The sequence below is a fragment of the Protopterus annectens genome, chromosome 3.part1 (genome assembly GCF_019279795.1).
Source record: "Protopterus annectens isolate FY-2018-M chromosome 3.part1, PAN1.0, whole genome shotgun sequence".
NCBI lineage: Eukaryota > Metazoa > Chordata > Ceratodontiformes > Protopteridae > Protopterus > Protopterus annectens.
This window is the reverse complement of record NC_056732.1, coordinates 719811068-719837618: the sequence shown is the minus strand read 5'-3', so window position 1 is coordinate 719837618 and position 26551 is coordinate 719811068. Positions and strand designations below refer to the sequence as shown.

The following is a 26551-nucleotide window of genomic DNA, read 5'->3' as shown; positions in this document are numbered from 1 at the left end:
GGTTTAGTGCTTTCTTCCCCTGATAGGGACTTCCTCAGAACAACTTACAATGAATTACCCAGCCCTTAAATACACATCACCCAATAGTTAGTAGAATAATCACATAATTCCCTCAAATCAACTAAAACCTTCATTGCAAGCATTAAATACTTTAAAAACTTAAAATGCACACAATACATGAATACAAATGTATTACTGTAGAATTCCCATTAAAATCTTAAGTTAAAAAACAATACATTTACACAACCCTAACCCATTAAATGTTTTAGCTTCAAAATGCATGCTATGTTAGTGGCTTCATTAATACCTGGATACTGGGTTGCATCCAATCTTAATTGCCACTTCAACTTACGTAACATAGCATGCATTTTGAAGCTAAAACATTTAATGGGTTAGGGTTGTGTAAATGTATTGTTGTTTAACTTTTTAAGATTTTAATGGGAATTCTATAGTAATACATTTGTATTCGTGTATTTGTGTGCATTTTATGTGTTTTAAAGTATTTAATGCTTGTAATGATGGTTTTAGTTGATTTGAGGCAATTATGTGATTATTCTGTTAACTATTGGATGATGTGTATTTAAGGGCTTGGTAATTAATTGTAAGTTGTTCTGAGGAAGTCCCTATCAGGGGAAGAAAGAACTAAACCATTCAATAAAGTATTCTTCTGTTTTTGGAGCTGGTGTCAGTGTGTTGGTCGAAGAAGCATTATAATCCTACATTTGTTTGTCAATTTCTGAGTTGCTGGTTTTATTCCTGTTTACCTTCATCTGCCAAATCCAGTCTCTGCTTCCTTTCCAATGTAGTCTCAGTTCTTCTAGTCAACTTTTGTGCTTTTTTTCTGTGTCTCAAGCATTTTCTGTTGAAACGCTGGAAAAGGTTTCATTGGCACAGTCTCTCTGTGGTCTTTATTACCAGAAGAACAAGAAACAGAATCTCCTTCTGTTTCACAGCTCACGTTTTGTTTGACAAACTTTTGTATTTCCTCCTTAGCGTGTTCTGCATCAAAAAATAATTTTGTCCCTCCAGGAAAGAATATTCTGAAGTTAGCAGGATACAACAGTTTGAATCTCATGCCTGCTTCTCAAAATTCTCTGATTAGTGGAATACACCTACTCCTCTTCTGCCTGGTGTACAGTGAGTAATCATTATCCACAAACACTGTCTCCCACTTTTAGTACTTTGTCCTTCTGCCACAGTTTTGTCAGAATCAACTCATCCTGCTGGTTGGATTGCATCTCTAGTATTAAAGGTCTAGGTTACTTTCTCATGGCTGGGTTTGGACCATACACATGATGTACCCTTTCAGTTAACTCCTGCTGTGGAATACCAGTCCAGTTGCTTATTTGTGGTTTCATAAAATTAATACAGTCTATTCCTTTCAGCTTCTCTGGTACAGCAGAAAATCTCAGATTATCCCTGCATGCTGTGTCCTCTAATTCTGTTATTTTTTGAAACATCTCTTCTTGAGCAGTGTCATATTCAGCCAGCCTATTCCTTATTTTGGTCTCAGATTTTTGCAGTTTTATCCGCTCATCTGAATATCTGTTTAAAGCTTCTTCCATGTTATCCAGTCTTTTGGTATTTGAGTTGATATACTTCATAAGTGTTTCATTTATTTTAATCAACTGTGAATACAGTTGACTTATTTTTTTCTGTTAGGTTACTGAGTGTCATGTCACCAAAGCTGGAGCTTGCATTGATTTTTGCTCAACAGCTGCAGAATTTTTCCCAATCAGTGTTTTTCCTCACCTTTTGTGATTGATTCCCTGAACTTTTTTTTGCTGGCATCCAGATACTACACTTACTAGTCAGTTACTGAAATTTACCCCAAAAATGAGTTAATTGGCTCTGTCTTCTGAATTTCTGCTTGCACACTGGGAGAGCTACAGTTAAGCTGTTACTCAGTATGCAGCCATCTTGGAAGTGCCAGCATGTCTTTTTGTTGAGAGAAATCAGAGGTGCTAGTGTTAGATTAGAATCCTGAAATGGACAAACTGATAGTTTGGGCACTCTGCACTCTAAACATTAGGACAAGTTCATTATAAGGGACTTTCAGTAATGGACTGTGTGCATGTCTAACCATGGTGCCATTTCATGCATAGCTGATGAGGAGGATGTTGGAACAGGTTGAAGGCCTTGTTTTTGAGGTTCTTCCCATCCATTGTTTTTGCCACAGGTACTGTCCTGATTTTTTTACTTTTTTTTTTTTTCAACTGATTCACCTACTAAATTTCTCCCTAAAACATGTATATTTTTCCTCCTTAGTGGTGCATGACTTTAATGTGGATTGTGAGATTTGACTGTCCTCTATGGTGTCTCCCTTGATTACCTTTCCTTTGGGAGAAGATTCTGATTCTTGAAGTTTTCCTTGGGCTGACCCAAACCTTTAACTCTCCTGCATTTTTTTGTCCATGTTTTGAGGCATCAAGTCATGCATTTTGAGGAACCTCTCCAAAAGGAATGCCATTCATGAAGCATGAAAACATCTGGATTTTGTTTATTCTGCTTCTAAGAAAGGTGATACCCTTTGTAACCACCATGGTAGTGTGACATCCTCAATAAAGCTCCAAAGGCAGATTAATGTGTGATCTATTTTGGAGAATAAGAGAGTACTTTCTTCTTGTCACAATGGGCCTTAAGTCGTTAGTCATAGCTTTAGCCCTCCCTTCTGGATCAGGCTGTGGAAAAAGTGTCAGAGCTTCCTTATTCTAGGACTCTGTGCATCTCTGCAAATGACACATATGAATGCTTTCTCAGTGAGCTTTCTTCTAACATACTGAAATTTTGATGGTGCTTATGCCATAGATGTGGCAGTAGGCTCATTGGAGTGTCTCAGGAGCTCTCTTTTAAAGGCAAGCTAAGGAAGGCCATTTCGAATGCAGCCTTCTTGGCAGAGTTTGTTTTTGGACAGGCTGCCCTGGGTGGTTGTGGAAGACGTGAGAGAGGAAAATAGCCCTAAACACAGTGGTGTCCTTCTCTTTTCTACTGTTCCAGTTCTCCATGAAGAAATAATTCCACCATAAGATGAGGATGGAAGCCAAGTTATCAGGCAATTTGCCACGCTGTTGCATCCATTAATAAACCTTCTGTGATGCAAAATTCATTGGTGTATGTGCATTTCTTCCTAATTATTCTTCAGGACTGCCTGTGGGAGGATAGCTGTCTAAGCCTTCTCCAGTTTGGAGAGCCCTAATCAGAGGCTTTTGGATTCTGTATGTGATGATCACATCAAATAATTAGGCAGTCACTGCATAGCTCTTGGAACATGCCCAGACTGTACTTCTCAAAATTCCTGTAACACTGATTCCTCCTGTGGAGACTGGCATAATGCTCTGTTCTCACTTCTTCATTTTGAAGAGAAGAAGAGGGTTCTGTCCTGTATTGGAATTCACTGACATCAGCAAGCGCATCAGGTGTGTCCAATGCTAAGTAGTGGCTCTTCAGGTAGTGATGCACCTCCAGCCTTGAGATACTTGAATTGTGTTATTGAAAATGCAGTGGATTCCTTTTGGCACATTAATTTCTCAAGTCCTTACAAGAAGGTTAATTTGATTTGCTTTGAGGGGCCTTCTCTTTTCAGTGCATGGAATTTCTATCTGGCTTCTCCTCTGCACTCAGTGAGTTTACCAAGGTGTATCTCATGTTGACAGAGGACTTGCAGGTGGAAAGACGACTTGTATTCTTTATTTTGAACAGATGACTGTTGATGACCCTGTCTTAGAAGCTTAATTACAACATTCCTTGAGTGACTCCTTCTGTAGATACATGTGTTTAAGGTAACTGTAAAATGTGATGATTTGTCTTTTTCTGGCTCTGAAGATTGCCTTCAGTAGGCCAGAGTAGGACACTTGTGTTTGTTGCACCTGTCTGCAAGAAAGTACCCAAGTAATCACAGCCTCAACACCCTAGGTCAGAGCCCGGTGGGGTGGGTAGAAGCAAAGATGTTTCTGCACATGGTGGCCTGTGATCTTTGCATTCCATTTTGACTGCCTTCAAATAAGAATGACTTGTTAGTAAAATGTCATTTGCTGCAGATTATTTATGGGGCCCTCTGCTGGTGTCATTTCCTTGTCCCTTGGTTCTACAGTGGTATTCATCATGCTAGTGTACTCTTTACTCTAGCTAAACACTTGTCACAGTCTCTGGTGGATTCTTCACTGGTGGGTTGAGGAGCCCACTTGGGCTCCTCCTTAATGCAGCTAAAATGGAGCCTCCCCCCCAAAAATGGGCTTATGTAAACTTGCTTGAACTAAGGGACACTGTTCCATCCAGCTTCGTTCTAACAATAGCAAAGGTTCGAATAATAACCAACAAGAGACTGGTTTAAAGGTCAACAATCCAAGTAATTCAAATTTTCGGAACTTTGTCCATCCAGGTGCTATCCCCAAAAAATACAGCAATCATGCTCAAAAAAACAAACAGCGTGTCAACAAATGCATGATTTGCAACATGGGGTTGTAATCTTAAAAAACAGTTCTGGTGATTTTCACATTTTTATCTATTCATCGATTGAAATTGACCCAGTTTTAATTGAACTGTTGGCAAAGGGAAATACATTTGTCCCTAGTAGACATCTGGACATTGTTCAAACAATTAAAGACATGAAGCTGTTTGTAAGAAAATTTAATTTGTCAACTATGTTGGGTAATTTCAGTGAAATGAGCTCTTTATTTAGGGTTTTGAGTGTTTTCAATCCTCCATTACACCCAATGTTGAACATTTTTGAAACTATAACTGAATTAGATTTAAGATATTTTGCCAATGGTCATAGGAATTTCATCAATGGTAAAATGTACGAAGTTAACACTACACGGGAAGAATTTATGGCACTACAAACCTTGAAGTCAATGAAAGTAAGGGTTGTCAAGCCAGACAAGGGTGGAGGTCTGGCCATATTTGATACAATTGATTTTTCTGCAAGAGTACAGGCTTTGCTAAGTAGTGATGCCTACAGTAAGGCATCAATTAATGAAGTAAGTATAGCTTATAACCGAATTAAAGGTTACATTAATGACTTGTTCATAGAATCTAAAATATATATTAATTTATTTAATTACATGACCATGGTATGGCCAAAAATCCCTATCATGTTCGCTATTACTAAAATCCATAAGGATTTTATTAATCCACCTATGAGACCACTGATAGATGGTCGTGGCTCTATCACATACCCTTGTGCTAAAATTGTTGATAATATACTGAAGAAGTATTTATTATCTGAGCCACAATTCTGTAAAGACTCTTGGGCCTTTTTACAGAACATCAATACTCTGGATTTTGATGTTGCCAATAACTTCCTTACCATTGATGTTAAAGAATTATGTATGTCAATCCCACATACGGAGGGCCTTCTAGTCAGGAAATTTATCTTGTGGAAGTGTTGTTGGACATTATTCTCACAAATAACTATTTTACATTCCCAAATGACATTTAACTCCAGAAGCGTGGTGTAGCCATGGGCTCACCTTGCGGCAGGAGTTTTGCAAACACTGTCATGGTTTATTGGGATAAACAATTTGCATTTAACAACGCTTTTCACATGACAAAAATCATGTACTACACACGTTTTCTTGACGATATTTTTATTCTTTTTCGAGGTGACGAAGATTTAGCAAAAAAATGTTGTGGAGTATTTAAACAGCTCGACTGGATTTCTTAAATTTACATTTAACTTCCAATTGTCTTGTGTTGATTACTTGGATGTTAGACTTTCTAAAGATATTGTAAACGACGTATATGTTTCAAAGATATTCAGAAAAGACACGGATTGCAACTAATTTTTGCATTTTACTAGTTCTCATCCATTGTCACAGAAGTGTTCAATAATAAAAGGTCAACTAATTAGGGCCGCCAGAATGGTATCACTTGACACTGAATTTTTAGAAGAATGTAATTTACTTAGTGAAATGTTTCAACAAAGAGGGTATCCATTGAACTTCATTGAGACAATTACCAATGAAATTCTTTCAGAAAGATATAGCGGGATAATTAACCCGATTTTAAACAAAAGACCAGCTATAACTGAACTTGGTGTGGTAACAGTTAGTGAAAATCTGTCGGTCTTAAATTGTGATGAGGCAACTAGTAACAGCTCGATTAATGTTTATGAATGTAGCTTTATTATAACATTTAGTGTGGATAGTGCAATTATAAGAACTATCTTATACAAAAATTGGGATTTAATTAAACACGACAAAACATTATCAGAAAAGTTAGGTAGTGTTCCATAAATTGTCTTTAGAAGAGGGATGAATTTGAAAACTTTGCTCGAGACAAACAACAACGCTGGTGTCCTTAGATCTGCTGGTATGTGTATTTGCGGTTGTTGTAGTATGTGTAAGTTTATAGCTACAGGTAGAACATTCATTATCAATGAGAGAAAGTATGAATTAAAGCACAAACTGCACTGTAATTCAAATCTGGTTGTTTATACCGCTATGTGTACATCTTGCAGAGCATATTATGTAGGGAAAATGGAGCAAAGACTCAGAGACAGAATCTATGAACACATTTATGCAATAGGAACAAATAAAACTGACAATTCACTCGCCGAACATAGTATGTTGAATAAAGGACATAAATTTACTTTTAGGGCAATAGACCAAATTCAGTGTGATATTCGAGGCGGCCCTTTAAATTTGCTGTTAGAATAACGTGAACTTGCATGGCAAATTAGATTAAATGCCTTTGTTGAACCCAGTTTAAATGAGTTCTGCAACATTGGGTGTCTATTAAAATTAGAGAGTTTGTGTAGATAAAAATTATTATTTACATATTATTTATACATTTATCAGTTTTAGTGAAATTACTTTTAGATAACTGTACAGTAGTGGAGGTACTGTACATATTTACTAGCTTAGAAGCTGACTTCTTGTTTTTAGATGTCTTTTGTACAAGCACTATTTTAAGTGTTCTTGTTTTTAGACGTCTTTTGTACAAGCACTATTTTGTATAGTTATACCTTTATGAGGTTGATCATGTGATTTTCTTTCATTATTTAAATGGGAACTTGTTTTTTTGAAATGTAATCTGAAGAAGTTGTCTTATTGAAGGCGACGAAAAGCACTTCATTAAATTGTTGAATATTATCAGTGTTTGAGCCTGATTCACGGAGCTTCTTTGTTTTTGTGGAGTTGTGGTTTTATAAGGTGATGCAGTTACCAGAATCCAAATGAAGAGTCATCTTTACTTGATAAATTTAATGACGTCATGTTTTTTTTAGGATAGAAACTTAATGAAGATAAAACAAAGGCTGTAGTCGTAAATTACATACCCACATGTGAATTGGTTCATCGATACTCATATTCATGGGGACAGGATAAATAAAGTATATATGAGTATTGTTTAAAAAAGGATGCTTTTATGTCTGCTAATATGCGGGAAGAAACTAAATAAAAGATAATACAGTAACTGAGAAACTGGAAACCTTTGCCTATGGATATGGATAGCAATCTTAATAATATCATGGAAGCTAATATTGTTCTTTGTGACACACAGGCTTTAGCATCAACAGGATCAGATAGGATAAGATACAATGCTGCTAAGGAAAGGCAGGATTTTGATAACTTTAAGACCAGTCTTTATTTTAATGTGTTTACTGAGGTAGTGCACATTCACAATCAATAGTAACCAAATTCAGGCTCAGCATGCCATCTTTCAGCTATGTATTTTTTATACTGTAGCCAGCTTCATTGGCGTAGAGAGCGAGAAAACCATGACTAGCTCAGGCACATGCTGGAGCTTATGAATGGAAGGGCAGGAATGAAGAGGTATAGCCTAATCACCTGTCTTCAGGGGGAAAAGAAGGAGTGTGTGCTTGGGGCACACTTTCTGCAGTAGAACCTCTGGTGTAGACAGGGATCATATAGACATGATTGTCTTCAAGGGTGGGCAAGAACCCTTTGATTACATCATACACAGTGGCCTGGATATGCATCACAAAAGCTCACCTATTTATGTATTTTACAATTGGTGACCAAGATGGTCCGCCTAGAATGAAAGACCCTTTTCAGTGGAGGCCAGGGGAGAAAAGCTCCAAGAAAGTTACAATTAACAATCAATGTATACACATATACATGTATAATTTTGTTGTTGTTGGTCTTTCGGCTTTTCCCGGTTAGGGGTTGCCACAGCAGAACTCCGGTCCGCTAATGACTGGCAGTAGAGTTTCACGGTGCTGAGTTGCCAGCTTGACGCCCAACCATATAATATATGTACAAAAAAAAAATACAAGAATTTTTTTAATATAATACAGCTACAAAGAAATACAGGTAAAGAATTATAAAAGAAGTAAATAGCAGTATAAAATATTCCAAAAATTATTGAATATGAACAGTGTTAGAAGAAAAAAAAGTAAGGTACCAACTGACCCCCAGTGTGCTAAATTTAATTCAAGAACTGTTAAGCGAAGGATGGAGTCACTTGAGAAGTTTAGAGAAAGTATATCATTGGGTCACTCGTGCTGTTGTGTCTGCTGGTCATACTGAGCCAGAGTTTTCTCACAAAAAGGAGAAGCATCCAAAGGCAGTTAAGGTGTTGGGTGATAAGCCTATTGGTTTTGGATAGTCTGCCCAGGTTAATGATTGTTTTGGGGGGGGGGGGGTTCAGCCCCTTCTGATGACAGTGTAAGGCCTCTGGTGACACTTTAAGCACTTTGACACGTAAGGAGTCTGTCATGCTGTTGGCCCCCTTGATGTCAGCTCAAGCCAAAGGACTTAGGGCATTGGATGGTTTGATGATTGCTTTTCAGACTCTTGCTTCTGTCTCCCATACCAGACCTAGAAATGGGGAGGATATAATCCCCCACATCAGAGAGGAATTCTTTGCAGACTGGGCACAGCCAAGACTAAACATAATGTTGCTTTCAGCTTAGGCCTTCTTAGTCTCGGCCATTTCAGATGTACCCACAGGACCTTGTTAGGTTAGCCAATCTTAAGAGATCCAAGTAGCAGAACCTTGGCAAGTCCCCTGCTGCAGGAACTTCTCCTGCCAAAAGAAAGAGGGATGGCCTCAGTCTTCAGATTCCAGTGACTCTGATGAAGATGAGTTTGGCATATGTGGACCAGATTTCCTCAGTATCGTATGCCAAGTCTGAGTCAGAGAAAACCTTATCCTCACCACCTGAGCATTTTTCTTTTGGAGGGATCCTCCAAAGATGAGGGAGTCCTTCAGTTGGAAAGCACAGGATTATCCTAAATCGAAGAATAGAGTGAGAGAACTTTGTAGGCTTCTTAAGCACAAACCCCCTGGCTATTCCTCCAGTTTTGGAGGTTGTGGATGATGATACTCAAGACACTTCCCTACAACCTGGCTCCCAGTTCTGTGCTCTCAGGAAACCTGACTGTTTTTGCAGTGGCTTGGACTCTCATAAGCACCTTTATAAGAACTCTGTGATGAATCCTAAGGTAAATTCCTTAGGACCCAAAAGAGCCAAAAGCAGTGCCTCTAGGAGCTCCTTACCTAATGGAAAAAGGGTAGAACCTTGGACAGATTTGACAAAAAAAGTGTACACATTGGCTACCTGAGCCTTGAGAGCTTTAAACTGCCAGTTCCATGTGGTTCAGTTTTAGGAATCTCTCCTGGACCAGATGAAGCAGAAACTGTTGGGGGTGGAAAATAGAACTCTTCAGAAGGAACTGTGTGGGAACTCTGCAATGGTTGTTCCCAGGTTCCAAAACATTCTTTATATTGCGGCTCTGATGCTTTAAAACAATCAAGCAGGACAACTGCTTCAGGGTCTGTAATTAGAAGACGTGCTTGTTTAATAGAGCAGTTTCTACCTGATCATGTTAACTCAAAATATTGGAAGCTTCACTAGTCACTTGGCAAGGATGTTCTGCTTGTACTAAAGGCTCAAACTATGTTTAAAAAACTGGAGGACAAGGCTAAATCCCTACAAACTTCTGCAGGTACAATTACTCAGGTTTAGTAGGAATTGCCCTACTAAACACTGGTCCTTTCCTGCCTCACAACCAAGACAACAGAGTAAATGGACCAGGAGAGAAAGACAACAAAGATGAGGAAGAAGGTGGCAAGCCTAACGTAGCAAGGCATAGTGAAGCCCTTTTCCAGGAGTCCACCAGGGACCAGCTATAGTTTAGCAGAACAGCTTTCTTACCATCCCTTACACTTAACTCCCACCCAAACATAGACTCCTCTCCCCCCAGCAAAGCTCAGAAGTAAGCTTTTCCCCCTTTCTAAATAGGTGGCAAAACATGACCCAGGACAGTTGGTCTTTAAAATCATAAGTACAGGGGACAAATTGCAGTTTGCTTCTCTACCAAGGCCTGCAGACATCCCCTCCACTCCCACATGACAGTTCAGGAAGGATCAGGCCCAAGTCAAGTTTCTACAGGACCATAGCTCCATAGAACCATCCCCTCAAAAAGAGGGCACTACTCAGTACTCTCCCAAGTGCCAAAAAAGAAAGAACCTAGGCCAATTCCGCAGGTGTAAAGACTAAACAGATTCTTAATGGTCCTGCCCATGCTTTCTCCTATTGTTGTCACAGTTACTTTGGATTTGAAAGATGTCTAACTCCATATACCCATACCAAAGGAACAAAGGTGGTATATCCAGCGCAGGGCAGCTGTGAACCACTTTTAATTTTGTACATTGACTTTTAGTTTATCTGCTGTTGCAGTTGTATTCACAAAATGTGTGGCTGAAGCAAGTTGCCTTTTGCAGGGCCAAAGGCATATGCATATAGACCCTTACTCCGACAGTTATCTGATCCAAGCAAGTTCCATGAAGGAGCTAAAAGCTTCCCTTCATGTGACCATGACCTGGCTTTCAAACCTGGAATTCTCCCTAAACTTAAAATCCAGCCTCACACTCACAAACAGACTGGTGTTTTAGGAGCTGGACACAAAAAAGCGAAGGGCCTTTCTTTCCCAGCGAAGTATACTTTGTCTAATAGTGTTGCAGAACACTTGCCTAGTGGGAGGTGGTATCAGACAGAGAAATTCTGACAGTCATACCTCTCAACTGTACAGATTTTTGTAGAATGTCCACATTTTTGCCACATATTTTGGGTCCATTTCTCATGAAATTGTGGTTTTCTGGCAAATCATTGTGGGTTCAAGTCAGAAAATAATGGACATTTGAGTTTGACTTCATACCCTTCAGAGAATTCGTGCTAATAGAAAAACTGTTCTATCAATTTTTTAAGTTTGTAAGAGCCATATTTAAAAAGTGTCCCTATTTTTGGGCCTTTGTCCCCCATTATTGATGGCTTTGTCCAGATTTCTTGCTCTAAGAGGTTGAGAGGTATGCTGAGAGTTGTGGTTTATGTAACTTTCTGCATTCTGTTGGTCCCTCTAGCAAAGTTTCACATTAAAAAAATACAATAATTCCCAAAGAATGGGTAGTTCATAGGTAGGTACTAGGCTATCGGCCCTGGCGCCTATATAAGCCTAGCCAAAAAAGTTCCCTGGCTTTCGCCACCCAAAAAAGTTATTTTCCTGAGCCCCTGTCTAGTAGAGCCACAGAAATTATCCCCGGGGTGAATTTCCTATGTCCCATCCAATTGTCAAGATTTTTCTTAGAGGGCTAATGAGGAGCTTTGCATGACATGAATGGGTAGTCTGTTCCAGAGCATGGGAAGTCTTTGGGACAGGAATCTATCCCTCTAGCATGTTCTGTTTATTGTGGTGGCAAGGTTTAGGTCCCTGGAGTGTGTGTCTTGGAGGGAGTGTCAGCACAAGCACCCTCTAAATTTCAAGAAAAATCTTCTTCCCTGCCTGAAGAGAGAACTGTTATGGTGGATAGAAGCTTGCCAAGAGTTCCTTTCCAATGTCAATTAGGGAGCCAAGTGGTTACATCAGATGTCTCAGACCTAGTTTCAGACACCCATTCAAGTAGTCTTCAGGTACAAGGTAAGTGGAGGATGACGCTTCCTTCAAAGTCACATAAACGTAAGCAAAATAATGGCACTTTACAGAGGCATGATGGTGTTGAAACAAATTGCAAAACCAGGCACCATTTTGGTAAAGATGAAAACCACCATGGTAATGTGGTATATAAAACAGGAAGGTACACAGTCCTACCCACTCTGCTGTCTACAGTGCAGTTCTGTGATGTGGCACAAGGGATGGATGGGGCTGAACCTCATTGCACAGTATCTCCCAAGGAAAGCAACAACACTGCGGACCATCTGAGCAGATTGGTTTCAGACTTCCTCAAGTGGATGCTGAAAAAGCACATCTTCAAGACAGTCATTGGAAAACAAGAGCATGCCAGAAGTAGACAGTTTTCCTCCAAATAGAACAGCCAGTTAAAGTATTACTCATGGGGCCCAGAGAATAGGGCCTGGGGGATGGACACCTTTTTTCCATGGACATGTGTATCTTCCCCCTCAAACCTCTCACCCCCAGGTTGCTTGTAAAGATGAGAAAGGAATGACCAAGAGTGATTTTAATTGCACCCTTCTGGTCAATGCAGCATAGTTTCCCCTCTATTACACATCATTAGTAGACAAGAACTATGATAGTTACCATAGGAGGTGGATCTCTTGACCCAGAACAAAGGAGCCCTGCTTAACTTGAGCATGCTGAAGCTGGCAGTCTGGATGATATGATCTTTATTTCTCAGAAACAAGGATGTCCTAATTATCTTAAAAGAGAAATAAGACCCAGTAGTAGAAAATCATATATTTCTAAGTGGAAAAGGTTAACTGTATGGTGCCAGACCAATGGCCAATGACCTCTACTAGCTAATGTCACCTTTGTTTTGGCCAGTTAGGCAGACTTTTTCACCAAACGTCTGTCTTTCTCCTCTGTTGAAGTTCATGCCTCTGCTATCTCCACTTGCCTGCCAATGCAGTCCCTTTTTTTTTCTCAACTAAAGGTGAAATATTTCCTCAAGAGCATCATCCATCTAAAGCCACCTAGGAGGGCCTCTGCACCTTCCTGGGACCTCAGTTTTGTATTAGAGAAATTCACTTTGCCCCCCCCCCCCCCAAACCTTCTGCTCTGCAGGCATCAAATTCTTATCCTTAAGAATGGGCTTCCTAGTTGCCATGCCATCACCTCAGCTAGGAGAATCTCTGTTACAGGCAATAATGTGTAAAGAACCTTTCCTCAGGTTTCACCCAGGCAGAGTCTTTCTGAGAACTAACTCCAGCCACCTTCATACCCAAGGTGGTAACAGAGCACTCCTTGAGTCAAACAATTCAACTCTCTTCTTTTTTCTCCTAGCACATACACAGTAGGCTGGAGATAACCTCACACTTTCTGAATGTGCACAGACAGCTCACGTTGTACTTGGGTAAGACAAATATTTCAGAAGGTCTGATCAACTCTTTATGGCCTTTGTTCCTTGTAGATTGTGCAAATAAATTAGTAAACAAACTATCCCTAAGTAGATCTATTTATCTACTTTTGCTGCAAGCCATAGCTACCACTGCTGCTTTTATGGGGGGGGGGGTATTCACCAAAGATATTCAGGAGGCAGCCTTCTGGTCCTCAGTCCATACCTTTCACTACAACTTGTCCTCCACCTCTAGAGCTAGAGCTAGGTTTGTTTCTGCAGGGGTTCCTATCCCCTGCTAGGTATTTGTTATCCAGCCACCCATTCTTCAGCTTTGAAAATCCTTCTTTCAGCTCTCTCTTACTCTAATCCTGCTAGGGACATTATAGGTCGGTTGTGCTCCTGGCCTAGGGCTAGGAGAGTGGGGCCTCAGTCCTGTGAGTGCACGAAAGACCTGAAAAATGGTGCCAGCTGATGACCCTTATACCCAACATCCTGACATTAGAGTGGAGTGTGTCTGCCAGGCATGGAGGAGGGGAACAAATCTCTGGTATTTGGGTCGACAAAGGACTTCCACTGCAGAAAAATCCCAATTAGTTATTTCTGCAACAGTGAAGACACTCAAGCACATACATTTGTGGTATGTAGACACAACTGTATTTGCCTCCATAAGGATGATATTCTGCTTCTAGTTCACCCTATCTTTTCCCTTAGAACCAACAGGGAGCAAATAGATTAGAGAGGTGGCCAAGGGGAGAGCTGTTAGACAGTACAGAGAGTTAAAACAATGAAACTTTTTCTATTGTATCTCAGAGTAAGAGAGTTATTTATTTATTATTTATTCACATTTGTTAACCGGGTTGGTCCAGCTGGGCCAAAGGCCCATTTTCAGTGGAGACCAGAGGAGAAAAGCTCCAGTTACATTCAGACTACAGTTTACAGTACATAAAAAGACAAGTACACAAATTATCTATACAATATTGATTTGAAAAAGATTTGAAAAGAAAACCAAAAAATGCATGCATAAAGCAATTATACAAGTTGCCATTTTGCAAACACATATCAACATATCAGTATGTGATTTTAAAAATGTTCAGTTATATACATTGGTTAACTAGGTAAGGTACTATATGCTTTTTAGGTGTCAGAGGTGAGAAAAACAAGTGGGGGTAGTGGTGGGTTCTTTTTATCCCTTTCGTAAGGAAGCAGGATTAATAAATAGATGTATAACAAGGTCACTGTTTTTAAGATCTCCGAATTACTTAACTCTCAATTTCTTGTCAGAGCTCTGTAATCTGTTAAGGTCAAGAAAAACAACAAAAGTGTCTGATACAGAAGACCAGTAAAATAAAGAGGCAAACTGTTACTGCAGACAGAGCGGAGGTCTTAAAATAAGCATATGGTTCTATAGGTATTATCCATATCTGCCTTGTCTGGTCTAGTTATAACAATGTGTAAGTGGCTGAGGACAGAAAACTACTCGGACATTAACTCATATGTATTGCATACTCTTGTTACTAAAGATTTGCTCTTTCATCAGCCCTCAAAGTGAACTAATTAATGATTTGGAGAGACAGACTAATATCAGGTCTCCAGTTAGAGATGTACTAGGATCCTACCTCTCAATTTCAAAGAAATTGCAATACTAACATGAGGCTAGTTTACCATAAACAGTCCTCTAGCAGTCTCAAAGCTACAGACAGTACAGAATATAACAGCTTCTGGAAGGAAAGGGAAATACCAAAAGAAGTCCTAAACGTGCCTAGGTACTGATTCTTATCCTCCCCTTTTCCACTAACCCTGAGCAGAATATTTAGAAGCATCAGCCGTTCAAGGGACTAATAACCACAGATGAGTAAATAACCATACCTCTCATCCTCTTACTGCAGGAAATCTGGACAAAACCTAAAATAATGGGAGGGTGGGTTGGGGGGGTGGACAGAGGCACAAAATTAGGGACAGATTTTAAATATTGCTCTTAAACTTGGAAAGTTGCTAGAAATAGGGTTTGTATTAGCATGCATTTTCTAAAGGATATGAAATTTGAAACTCAAATGTATGTCATTATTTAGCAACTTCAATCCTCGGTTGTTTGGCAGAAAAAATGCAAATTTTATGAGGAACAGACCAAAAATATGAAGCAAAAATCTGGACAGCTAAGAGGCATTACACAAATGGAAATATTTATGGAAGACTTAATTATTCAAAATTAGTGGAAGATGAGGCTCAACAATTAATAGTTGAGGCAGGAGGACGTGTGATAAAAATGGTGATGTATAACCAGTCTCTAGGGAAGACTCCAGGAGCAGATAGTATTCTTGTGGGAGCTTGGAAGTTAGGAGGGAAAAAGTGATCTGGAAGACTTTGTTGAATACTATTTTAAAAGGGGACATCTTGGAAGCAAGTTGTGTCTATATTACCAAAAGAGTGTAAAGACCAATCAGACCAAGCCTCATATAGAGCCATTTCAGTTTTAAATCATGATTTTAAACTGTTTGTCTATAATAGCTAAAAGCATGGCAATGATGTTGCCAAAATTGATATGGATCTGTGTTACTTTGTAGAGAGAATATAAACATTTGACAACATTAAGAAAATAATGATGATCCAGGGAGAAGCAGAATGTAAGAAAATAACCACAGATGTGTAGGTTTTGCAAACAGTAGCCCATTGTCATACCGCAGAGTATCCCCAGATGTCTTAAGCTCATTGTATCCCCTGAAGTCTTTCACATCAAGTAATAAAATCTAATCAGCTGGTAAAACAGCTTTTGCTAAATAAGGCAGTACAGTGAGTATCACAAAGGCAGGCCAGACCTGTTTCAGACTTAACCTGGTTTTCAGAATGGACAATATTAGGGGACCAGTGTCAGTTGTATCACCTGAACACTTCTGCTCATGCAAGGAAATGTAGAATGTCACAGCAAAGATGCTACAGCTCTCTATATAGGAGGGGAGTCTTTGTGGCACTAGAGCCCTGGTTGCAACCCAGGTGACTCAAGTATGATTAGCAGCTAAAGTACCCATTGGTGCTGCCCATGGAGTGAGAGGAGTAAAGGGGATGTGCCTGCTCACCTTTGCCTCAGAGGACAACATGCACAAGTTTCCCAAGCAGAGATAGGAGAGATATGCACAGTGTGCTCATTCCATGATCCAGGGTCATTTGTAGGCTTACGCACAGAAGTATGTAACATTCCAACTGTTTGCATATTGAATGCCCCAAGGGAGAATGCTGTCTGGGAAAGTCACATGCTCTTAGGGCCATAAAGATCAAATGTAAGTCCTTGTATGGATGACTACATACTCCCAGTTCACTCACCCTTTGTTCCTGTGGGGGATGAATGGGAATAATTGGGTCAGTTGAGAAACCAGGGAGAGCCTTGATAGTTAGATGGGCCCATCAGTAAGATATAATAAAATTTCAGATGGTCAACAGCTGTGCAAGTTTGACAGCCCTCAGGGTAGGGGAATATGCCCTTTCTGTGGAGATTTTGCAATCTCTGAATTAGAATATTTAATTAGCAGGTATGTGGAGCATGCAGAGGGATTTACAGAAAACACTGTACTTTTGTTTGCATGTTCCGAGGACTAGCATCTGAGCATGCACTGTAGCATGTTGATATAAAACACGTCATTCTGTGGATCGACTAGTTGTAGATCCGTATATATATATATATATATATATATATATATGTGTGTGTGTGTGTGTGTAGATGCACATTCGTGTGCATGTACACCATATACACCCCAAAACAAAACCTCTCTTTCTTTTATTTATATATATATATATATATATATATATATATATATATATATATATATAAATTATATATATGTGTGTGTGTTTGTGTGTGTATTGATTCCAGTAAGTTTATCCCACAGAAAATAATTTTTCAGATTGCTCGCCACCATATATGTCAGAAGTTTTACTTCTGTATTGGCATATCTCAAGAAACAGAATATAACCTTCTTCTCTTGTCTGGATGATTGCCTAATAGTAGCCCTGTCTCTAGTCTTCTTGATTTGCCATATGAACCTAGCTGTGTCTGCTGCAGTCCTTGATTTTGATTTAGTCCTTACATTTTAATTGCTGGAACCTGTGTTCTGAGAGACTGCCTTCCAATCTGTCTGCAAATATACAGAGCTGAGTATATATTTTTTGGTTTTAGAGTTTGTACTGTTAATTGTTGCTTAGATGTCTGTTGAAACTGCCCCCCACCCTATTTTCTGCCGTGTTGTCAGTTGGTATAACTGTTTTTTACAGCTTGTGTGTTATCTAACTCAGGGATGACTTGCATAAAATTAGACCTGTTAGTAACAGCCTGCATTTAATTGCTAGAACCTGTGTTCTGAGAGACCGCCTTCCAATCTATATGCAAATATACAGAGCTGAGTATATTTTTTTAGTTTTAGAGTTTAATTGTTGCTTAGATCTCTGTTGAAACTATTGTCTCCATGTTCTGAGAGACTGCTTTCCAATCTATCTGCAAATATACAGAGCTGAGTATATTTATTTGGGTTTAGAGTTTGTACTGTTAATTGTTGCTTAGATCTCTGTTGAAACAGTTTTGTCCCACTCGCCCTATTTCTGGCTTGTAGTTTAAATTTGGTGGCTTTTGCAGTTGCCCGTCCCACTGTAGATTTGATCTGGGATACTCCCCCAGTCCCATCTCTTTACCATATTCTACCTAATAAGCTCTTTCTGCACTTGCTTTTAGTCCTTTTTAATTTAATTGCATTTTTTAAACTTTATTTGGTCTAATATTGCTACATACTCGAGTGTGCTAGCTTGCCCTGCACGTAAATTGTTTTTACTACTGTTTTTACTACTTTTCTGTAAAAAAAAAAAAAAAACTGTAAGCCTGTTTCCTACCTTTCCTGTAACTAGTGTTCCAGATACAGATTTGCTGTATCCAGGACTGCACGTAAGCTTCTGAGCCCCCAAGTCTTTCTGTGTTGGAGGGAAGCCTTCTAGCTTATCAGTGGGAGTGGTAAGCACTAGGTAAACTGTCTACCACATAAGAAGTGGTTCTGGCCCAGAAATTGTAGTTATTGGCCGTTTGGGCAATCTCTTCCATCTCTCTCAACTTTCTGATTTGAAAGCCTGCATTTGCACTTGTTTCTGTCCTGTAACTTGTCTAGTGCAGATACAAATTCTTAGTTTTTAGCACTTAAATTTGCTTATTCGTGCTCAGCACTTGTTCAGGACTTGTAAGCACTAAATAACCTACTAATTAATGTAGCTCTCAACTTTCCTCATTACGTAGAGGAAAACAGTTTTGGTACTTACTTTTCTCACTTGCTTAAGAGAAAAATAGCTCTTGCACTCACTTCTTTACTTATCTAGAGGAAAATAGTTTTTTTTTATTCAGGCATGTCCAAAGGTCAGCTCCCAATTTTCTCACCTGTCTGTCTGATGAATCTGGGCATCTTGAGACAATGTAGAAATTGCCTCATATACACAGACAACCCTCTCCACCTACCACCCAACACTGCAACCTGTGAGAGATGCACTTACCTAGCCAAACTGGAGGTTAAAGCTATCTTTAACCAAGACTGAACTTGACAGTCATGAAGAGAAGGTAAACATTTGCACCAAACTCATCACATAGTCTCACTAAATCTACACCACCAAAATCCACACATAGTAACACAAAAACATTCGCGGAGGCTCTCAATAATAATCTGTCTAAGCAACAGAGACCTCCAAAGCAGAAACGCAAGCAACCTCCATCCCCCAATACAACCCAAATGACACATAGCCCACAGACTCAGTGTGCCACTCAACCACAGCCAATAAGTCAAAACAACGTACCCAACACACTAGTCATAGGTGACTCTATAGTCAGGCACACTGATGTTCCACTCACCAGGCTAAACAAGGAGAAAGTTACTGTCAGCTGCTTGTCGGGTGCCAGGATCCACCACATAACCTACGCACTCAAGTCACTCCACAACAAGTACAAATATGACTCTGTCATTGTCCATGTTGGTGTGAATGACTTGAGACATACCTCCCTGCACTACATGAAAAGAGACATGGAAGAACTCTCTGATCGTGTAGCCCTGGCAGGTATGACCCTAGCCCTGAGTAACATTCTGCCATCACCCAGAATGATACCGCAGCACAAGGGCAAAATGATTGACTTCAGCAATTGGCTAAGCTTCTGGTGTCATTATAAGGGAATCCAGTATTTGTCTGCTTGGGATGACAAGGTCAACAGATCACGATGCTTTGCCACAGATGGCCTGCACCTGTCGCCCCTGGGAATCCGGATACTGGCTAAGGCTCTTGCTACCCCTATAGTGCCTTTTTTAGGCTAAGTTCACATAACAAATTCACCACTGTAACAGGAACAGGCAAGCAAAAACTGAGGTTAATGCTACTCAATGCTAGAAGTCTAAATCTCAAAATGCACTCACTCAAGGCACTCCTTAAAATGGAGAACATTGATATCTGTGCAGTGACTGAGACCTGGTTCAAGGCTCCAGAGAGCACCCCTGCACTACCAGGCTATAACTCATACCACACTTTTTGGCCATGTAACCTGGACCAAAACACCAAAGGCGGAGGTATGTCCATATTCATTAAGGATATCCACACTTCCAGGCTAGTTGCTCAGCATAATGCATCCGAGGTTATCCAAGTGAAACTAACTCTGGGCAAAACTGCAATCCAAATTGTAGCTTGCTATAGATCCCCCACCATGCCCCAGGATTCCCACTCCTCCTTTCTTGATGTACTGGAAAATATTAGGGTTCAACCAAACACCCTAATAATGGGTGACTTCAACTACCCCACCATTAACTGGGAAAACTACTCATGTACCAACTCCTTAGCTCAATGCTTTCTGGAATTCATAAACTCCAATGCCCTGGATAAACTTATCCACACCCCCACCAGGGGCAACAATATCCTAACCTAGTCATCCAACATGAGTGACTGGTGTTCCATACATGAAGTCAACTCCTCGTTGGTCCGATCCGACCATAAGCTAATCATCCTTGATATCCACATCCTGCCCCCACCCCCCATTAAGGAAACCATGGTAAAAAAATTTCTCCAAAGCCAACTTCATGCTTCTTAAGACAGAAGTGGTGAACTTTATGACGCCCATGCAGATGGGCAATACAGTTACAACTGCTGAATCTTACACAAATGCACTCTATAAGCACTTACACAAGTGCATGGATCGTGCTATCCTCCAAAAAAGGAAGCCTATCTGGTGATCCCCTGCCATAAACAAACTGTACAACAGAAGGAAGAAACTATTGCAAAAGAGAGTAAAATTCCATGGGTGGAGGAGCTCCCTGGTCAGCCTCAGTAAGAAGCTGAGATCCCTTCTAAGATCATCCAAAGCTAACTACGAAAACAAAATCACCACTAATTCTAAGAACCAACCACAAAGCATTCTATAGCTATGTCAAGAATCTCGATGGCAACACCCAGGTATGCTTTGAGTTACAGCACAACAGCATGAAAATTACAGAGCGAACTGATATTGCCAGTATCCTGGCAGATAGATTCAGAGGTAACTTTACTCCCCCTCACCCCCTAAAGGGCCCATATCTATACAGGAAAAATGCAGAGTCCCAGTAATCACAACTACGCAGGTAAAAGCTGCACTCTCTCTAAAGCCAAATACACAGCATCCATGGGACCAGACAACATCTCAGGCTGCTTTCTACACGAACTTCAGAATGAACTGCCTCCCCATTTAAGCACCATGTTCAGTAATAGCCTCGCATCAGTCTTTGTGCCCACTGAATGGCGCACAGCAACAGTTATCCCACTGCACAAAGGGGGAGCCACCTATGATCCCGGGAACTATCGACCTGTTAGCCTGATGAACCTAGTCTGCAAGGCCATGGAACTCATAAACAAAGACATTGGTAACTTCCAAACTCTGGATCCCACCCAGTTCGGGTTTGTGAAAGGCAGATCATGCCTCCTGTACCTGATCGACGACTTTGAGGTAGTCACCAAAGTCGTAGATGAGGGTAAGGTGGTTCACACAGCCTATCTTGACCTCGCCAAGGCTTTCGACACCATCCTCCATTCTGGAATTATAGCTAAACTCACTAAACTAGGTATAAATCCCTACGTTACCAGATAGGTTGCCAACTGGCTCACTGACAACCCACACTGTAAAAGTTGCAGACTCCAATTCTGACCTCAAAGCAGTGACAAGTGGAGTACCACATGGTTCCGTCCTGGGACCTCTACTGTTTGGCATCTACTTCTCTGAAGTGTACAGGCTAACACAGAAGGCCTCTGGCTAATGAAGTTCGCAGATGACTGCAAACTAGGAGCTGTAGTCAAGTCCTCAAATGATGTGGACATCCTACAGAAGGGCCTCACTGAGACAGATGCCTGGTGTCAGAGCCATGGCCTCAAGCTCAATGCCAAAAAGTGCAGGGTCATCCCCTTTGGTAAAAACTCTGTACCCATGAACTACCACATAGGCAGCAATCTACTTAACACTAAATGTGTGATAAGAGACCTTGGGACCCAGGTGGAGAGTAGTCTCTCCTTTGATAGTCACATCGCCACAGTAGTCAGGAAGTCCTCCTACGAGGCACATCTCATCATAAAAGGGTTCTCATTCAGGAAAAAAAGAGGTCATTGTTCCCCTCTACTCGACACTCATTATAGAGTACAACGCCCCTTTTGGAATGTACCTCACAAGGCATCTGCAGCAGCTGTAAAGGCCACAGAAGTACCTCATAAAGAGGATTACTGGCCTCAAACAAATGCCCTACACTGACCGCCTCAAAAAACTCCAGCTTTACTCCGTAGCATATCGCCTACTCCTAGGTGATTTCTGCCTAACATATGAAGCTATGTCAAACCCAGAGCTGTTGGACATGCTAAAAAAATCCCAATCCCTCTGAGCTACATGCTCTAGGGACCTAAACCTTATCACCACAATAAACAGGACATGCTGGAGGGATAGATTCCTGCCCCAGAGACTTCCCATACTCTGGAACAGGCTACCCATCTATGTCAAGCAAAGTTCTTCATTAGCACTCTTCAAGAAAAATCTTGATGAGTGGATGGGAAATAGGAAATACACCCCGGGGATCACTTCTGTGTCTCTGCTTGACAGGGGCACAGGAAAATAACTTTCTTGGGTGGCGTAAGCCAGGGAAACTTGCTGGCTAGGCTTACGTAGGCCTTGGGCCGATAGCCTAGTACCTACCTATGAACATCATGGTAGACCATAAAAAAATTATCTCTGATACCTTCTTCCTATGTCAGTAGTAGGTTTGTCCAAATTAATCTGTTTTCCCCAGAATAGTGTCAGGAATTCAAAATGTGGTGGCAGACTTTTCACAGTATTAACAACTCACAGCAAATCTGTACCCAAGAAGTTTTGGTTATATACTATCCTTTGTGCTTTTCTTCCTCATGCAAAATTCCACATGAGATTAACAGTGTGGATGAAGAATGTATTGCTTGTTTTTCCATTTTGTCCTCCTGTCCAGAAGGTGCTACTCAATGGAAAGCAGGATAAGCCAGCCAATACATCTGCTGAAACCTTATTAAAAGCTGTGTTTCAGCAGATGAGGCTTCCAAAAAGGAGTTCTGTCCTCCCTGAAATTTGAACATCATGCTACAGATGCTAGTACTACTCCCACTGAGCCATCTTGATACAGTCAACATGAAGTACTTCCTTGAAAAAACGTATTTGTACTTGCAGTAACTTGCAGGTTGTCATGTTTAAGTCATATTGCATAGTTTTCCAGAGAGAGAGAGAATATGTCTACAAAACTAATAATTTTATATCTAAGATGGTCTCTGTAGTATCTGTAAGTCAGTTTATTCAGCAGCTAGTCTGTTACCGTTATCTGCTCAGGGGGAGCACATTTTGTATTTGCACTATTTGGTCAGTCAGCTAAAGTACTATATTGAGAAGCTATGCTTTCAGAAAGACAGTTTACTTTTAAAAAGGGAAAATGTCTTGATTGCAATAAAACTTACTGTAACTGGCTAGCCCTTTGCATTGCCTTTTGTTGTGAGAAGTACAGTAAGCCTTTGCAAGGCAGTGATGCATTTTTCATTAGGACAATGGTGGTTCTGTAGTCACTTGAGAAATGTTTCTTCACTTGATATTTAAGAGATTGCCACATGAGTTGGATAATCCAGTGGTAGGGCAGGTTTTGTCATGGCTGTGCAAGAGAAGATCCTCTGATTGTCATTCCCACAGGGTAGACTACAAATTGATTGATATTTTACACAAATGTTGTGATGTGCTGTTAATGTAACCCTTCCAAATTATATACTGTAGTGTAAGATACTCACTGTAACAGTAGATGTTCACGGACAGATCACTACAATAGTAAAGTTTCCGTTCATTCAGCCCCCATTTTGGGAGGACTTCTTATTTGCTGGATCAAAGTACATGTCTCTGCCTCTTTTGCTTGTTTTTCGGTCTTTCCCAGTTAGCAGCATTTCCATCAGATGAAACCTTCTATATCTTTCATCTGAGGCCACCAGAAAGGTGTGTATTGTCAACCCATATTGGGTGACAGTTGTGTGAGATCGGTGGTCCCCATGGTAGGGGGATATGACCTTTCCCTGGGAATTGTGCTATCTCTGAGTTAGTGTATATATATATATATATATATATATATATATATATATATATATATAATTAACAGGGCTGTGGAGGGTGCAGCCCCCCACATGGGAGTATTATAAGTTTAAAAAAAATGTCTTATATTGGGTGTATATTATGTATTGGAGTTGGTACAACCGCTGGTGTCTTGACTACCATTCACACACACATCTGGAGGGCACCATAATTCAGAGAACCGAAGAGAGAGGTAAACAATATAGCAATAACCCACGCCTGGGTGTGGGTAATGTGGGATTTACCCACGGTTGGTGTGCGCCCTCGGGACCAAACAAAGACAACCGTGGGTAAATCCCACATTACCCACACCCAGAAGTGGGTTATTGCTATTATACTATGACATTATTTAAGAAAAGAAATAATTACTTTTCTTAAATAATGGCATTGTATAATGCCTGTTTGCTGCCCTTCCGCAGCTGTCTGGTATCAGCGGCAGTTCTGATGTACTGCGCATGCCTACGCAGTACATCAGAGCTGTGGCCAAAAGCAATGGAGAAAGCAAGATCTCTGTTGCTTTTTACTGTTTCGTTATGTTAAATGGGTTTAACATAGCGAGACAGCTTTAAAATAAGCAACAGAGATGTCCGTTGCTTATTTTAAAGCTGTCTCGCTATGTTAAACCCATTTAACATAGCTTAAACAGTAAAGAGGAGATCTTGCTTTCTCCATTGCTTTAAAACCTGTCTCGCTATGTTAAATGGGTTTAACATGGCGAGACAGCTTTAAAATAAGCAACGGCTCCGTTGCTTATTTTAAAGCTGTCTCGCTATGTTACACCCATTTAACATAGCGAGACAGGTTTAAAAAAAAAAAAAGCAACGGAGAAAGCAAGATCTCTGTTGCTTTTTACACACTGTCTCGTTATGTTAAAGAAGTTTAACATAGCGAGACAGCTTTAAAAAAAGCAACGGAGATCTCCGTTGCTTTTTTTAAACCTGTGTCGCTATGTTAAACTCTTTTAACATAGCGAGACAGTGTTTTAAAAGAGACTTATACTAATGGAAAAAGTCCGGGCGACCGGACCTTTTTCCCATTAGTATAATTCGATTTACAACGTGCACGCTGGCCAATCAGCGTGCACGTTTTGGAATATTAATGGGTGGTCATGGTATAATGTGGAGTTTATGCGAGTGTATCATTGCATTTGTGTCAGCAGTTTTGAAGGGGAGAGCCCTTTTTTATATCCCATAAGGAAGAGTGACTGCTGGAAAAATCCTGACTGGATCATAGGAAACCAGAAGCTGGTAAAGCCAAATGTCATAATGCTTTGTTGTAGTGGTGTCTCTTCAAAGGTCTTTTACTACTCTAAGTATTTTATATGACTGTACATTCCTGTATTCTGATGACTGCATTTTTTGTTTTTGCTTTTACATTTGATAAGTGTACAGTCTTTTCAGAAATAAACTGCAAAATTGAGTTAGCAGGATTTTCACAAAGAAGTTGCTATGTAAGAAAATTGTCTTTCAGAGCTTGGACATATCACTGAGGTGCTTATTTTCCATTGATAATAATGACTTAAATTGTTTTATTTTTCTTCTCCTTTAATGCAGGTGTGTCATACATGAGTGCCCAGTTTGCCAAACTTTCAAAAGGACTGAAGCAGCTAAATTTGTCTAAAACATCCTTAACATCTAAAGGTAAAACACTGTTCCCTTCATGGTTTTCTATGTGTTGTATTGAGATGCTTGTTTCCCTGTGTTGATTTATTTTATGAAGAACTTGCTGGCGTGAAGCATGGGAAAGGTGTCTTCCTTCTTAGCAATCTGCACATGGAAGTGAATAACTTTGGTAGCGTGCTCAAAGTACATTTGTGTGAGTTGTGTTTGTAATCACTGACTAGCTCACTTACTCTCTTTTGTGCATTTTCTACAGTGCCTTTGGTTATTGTACATTGACTATTGCTTTGCACTTTATGAGAAAATAATGCAAAATCTCATTGGCAGGAATCAACAAAAGCGGTGTGCATTGAACCTTTGGCATTGTTTTGCAATACATTATATTATGTTTTTCCTTGTATGTTGAGTCACGCATTACTTGAAATTGTGCTGGTGGGAATAGATTTTCACTATTTGGGGTATGTGCCTTTTGCAGTAACCCTTGGAATTGCTGTGTCTGCTGAAACTAAGTCATGATTTGGAACAGCATACTAAATTATTTTTACTGTTTTGTGGTTGCTTGCATAAGTAGCTCTGTGTAGCAGGTTAAGGTGTTAAGCACATTATAAAATAGCAGTTATATGCCAAATAAAACAAAAACCAAGACAAAAAGAAAAAAAAAACAGTAGTTTGCTCCATTAGAAGCCTCAGTAAGGGAAAATAATCTTTTATTCCTTGCTTTTAACAATGAAATAGTTAATGTTGTTCGTAGAAATATTTATTATTAATGACATTTAGCAAAACTATTTGAGCAGGTAGAACATTTACTGTAACCTTGCTAAAAATAAGTGTCAGGCAGTTAATTCAAACCAACAGACTAGAATGGGTGACATAATTATTAAGTGAGTGACAGTATTTAAAATCACACATTCATCAGATGTAAACACTTGCGACTTTTGTAATGGGCAAGCATACTTTACTGCTAAAAATGTTTCAGGAATTACTAGACAGGGGATTGCTTCTCAGTTTTATTACTGAAAAAAGCATACTGTTTTAATAATCATAC

General features: G+C 40.0%; 1 protein-coding gene across 5 annotated transcripts in view; it reads left to right on the top strand.

The window, feature by feature from the left end:
* Positions 1-26551, top strand: part of CARMIL1 (capping protein regulator and myosin 1 linker 1) — a 4434936-nt gene that overhangs the window by 2378240 nt on the left and 2030145 nt on the right. For all 5 annotated transcript variants that reach the window (XM_044067077.1, XM_044067074.1, XM_044067073.1 and 2 more), the window contains exon 12: positions 25441-25527. In XM_044067077.1, the coding sequence (XP_043923012.1) occupies positions 25441-25527 (87 nt within the window). The remainder of the gene's footprint in view (positions 1-25440; positions 25528-26551) is intronic.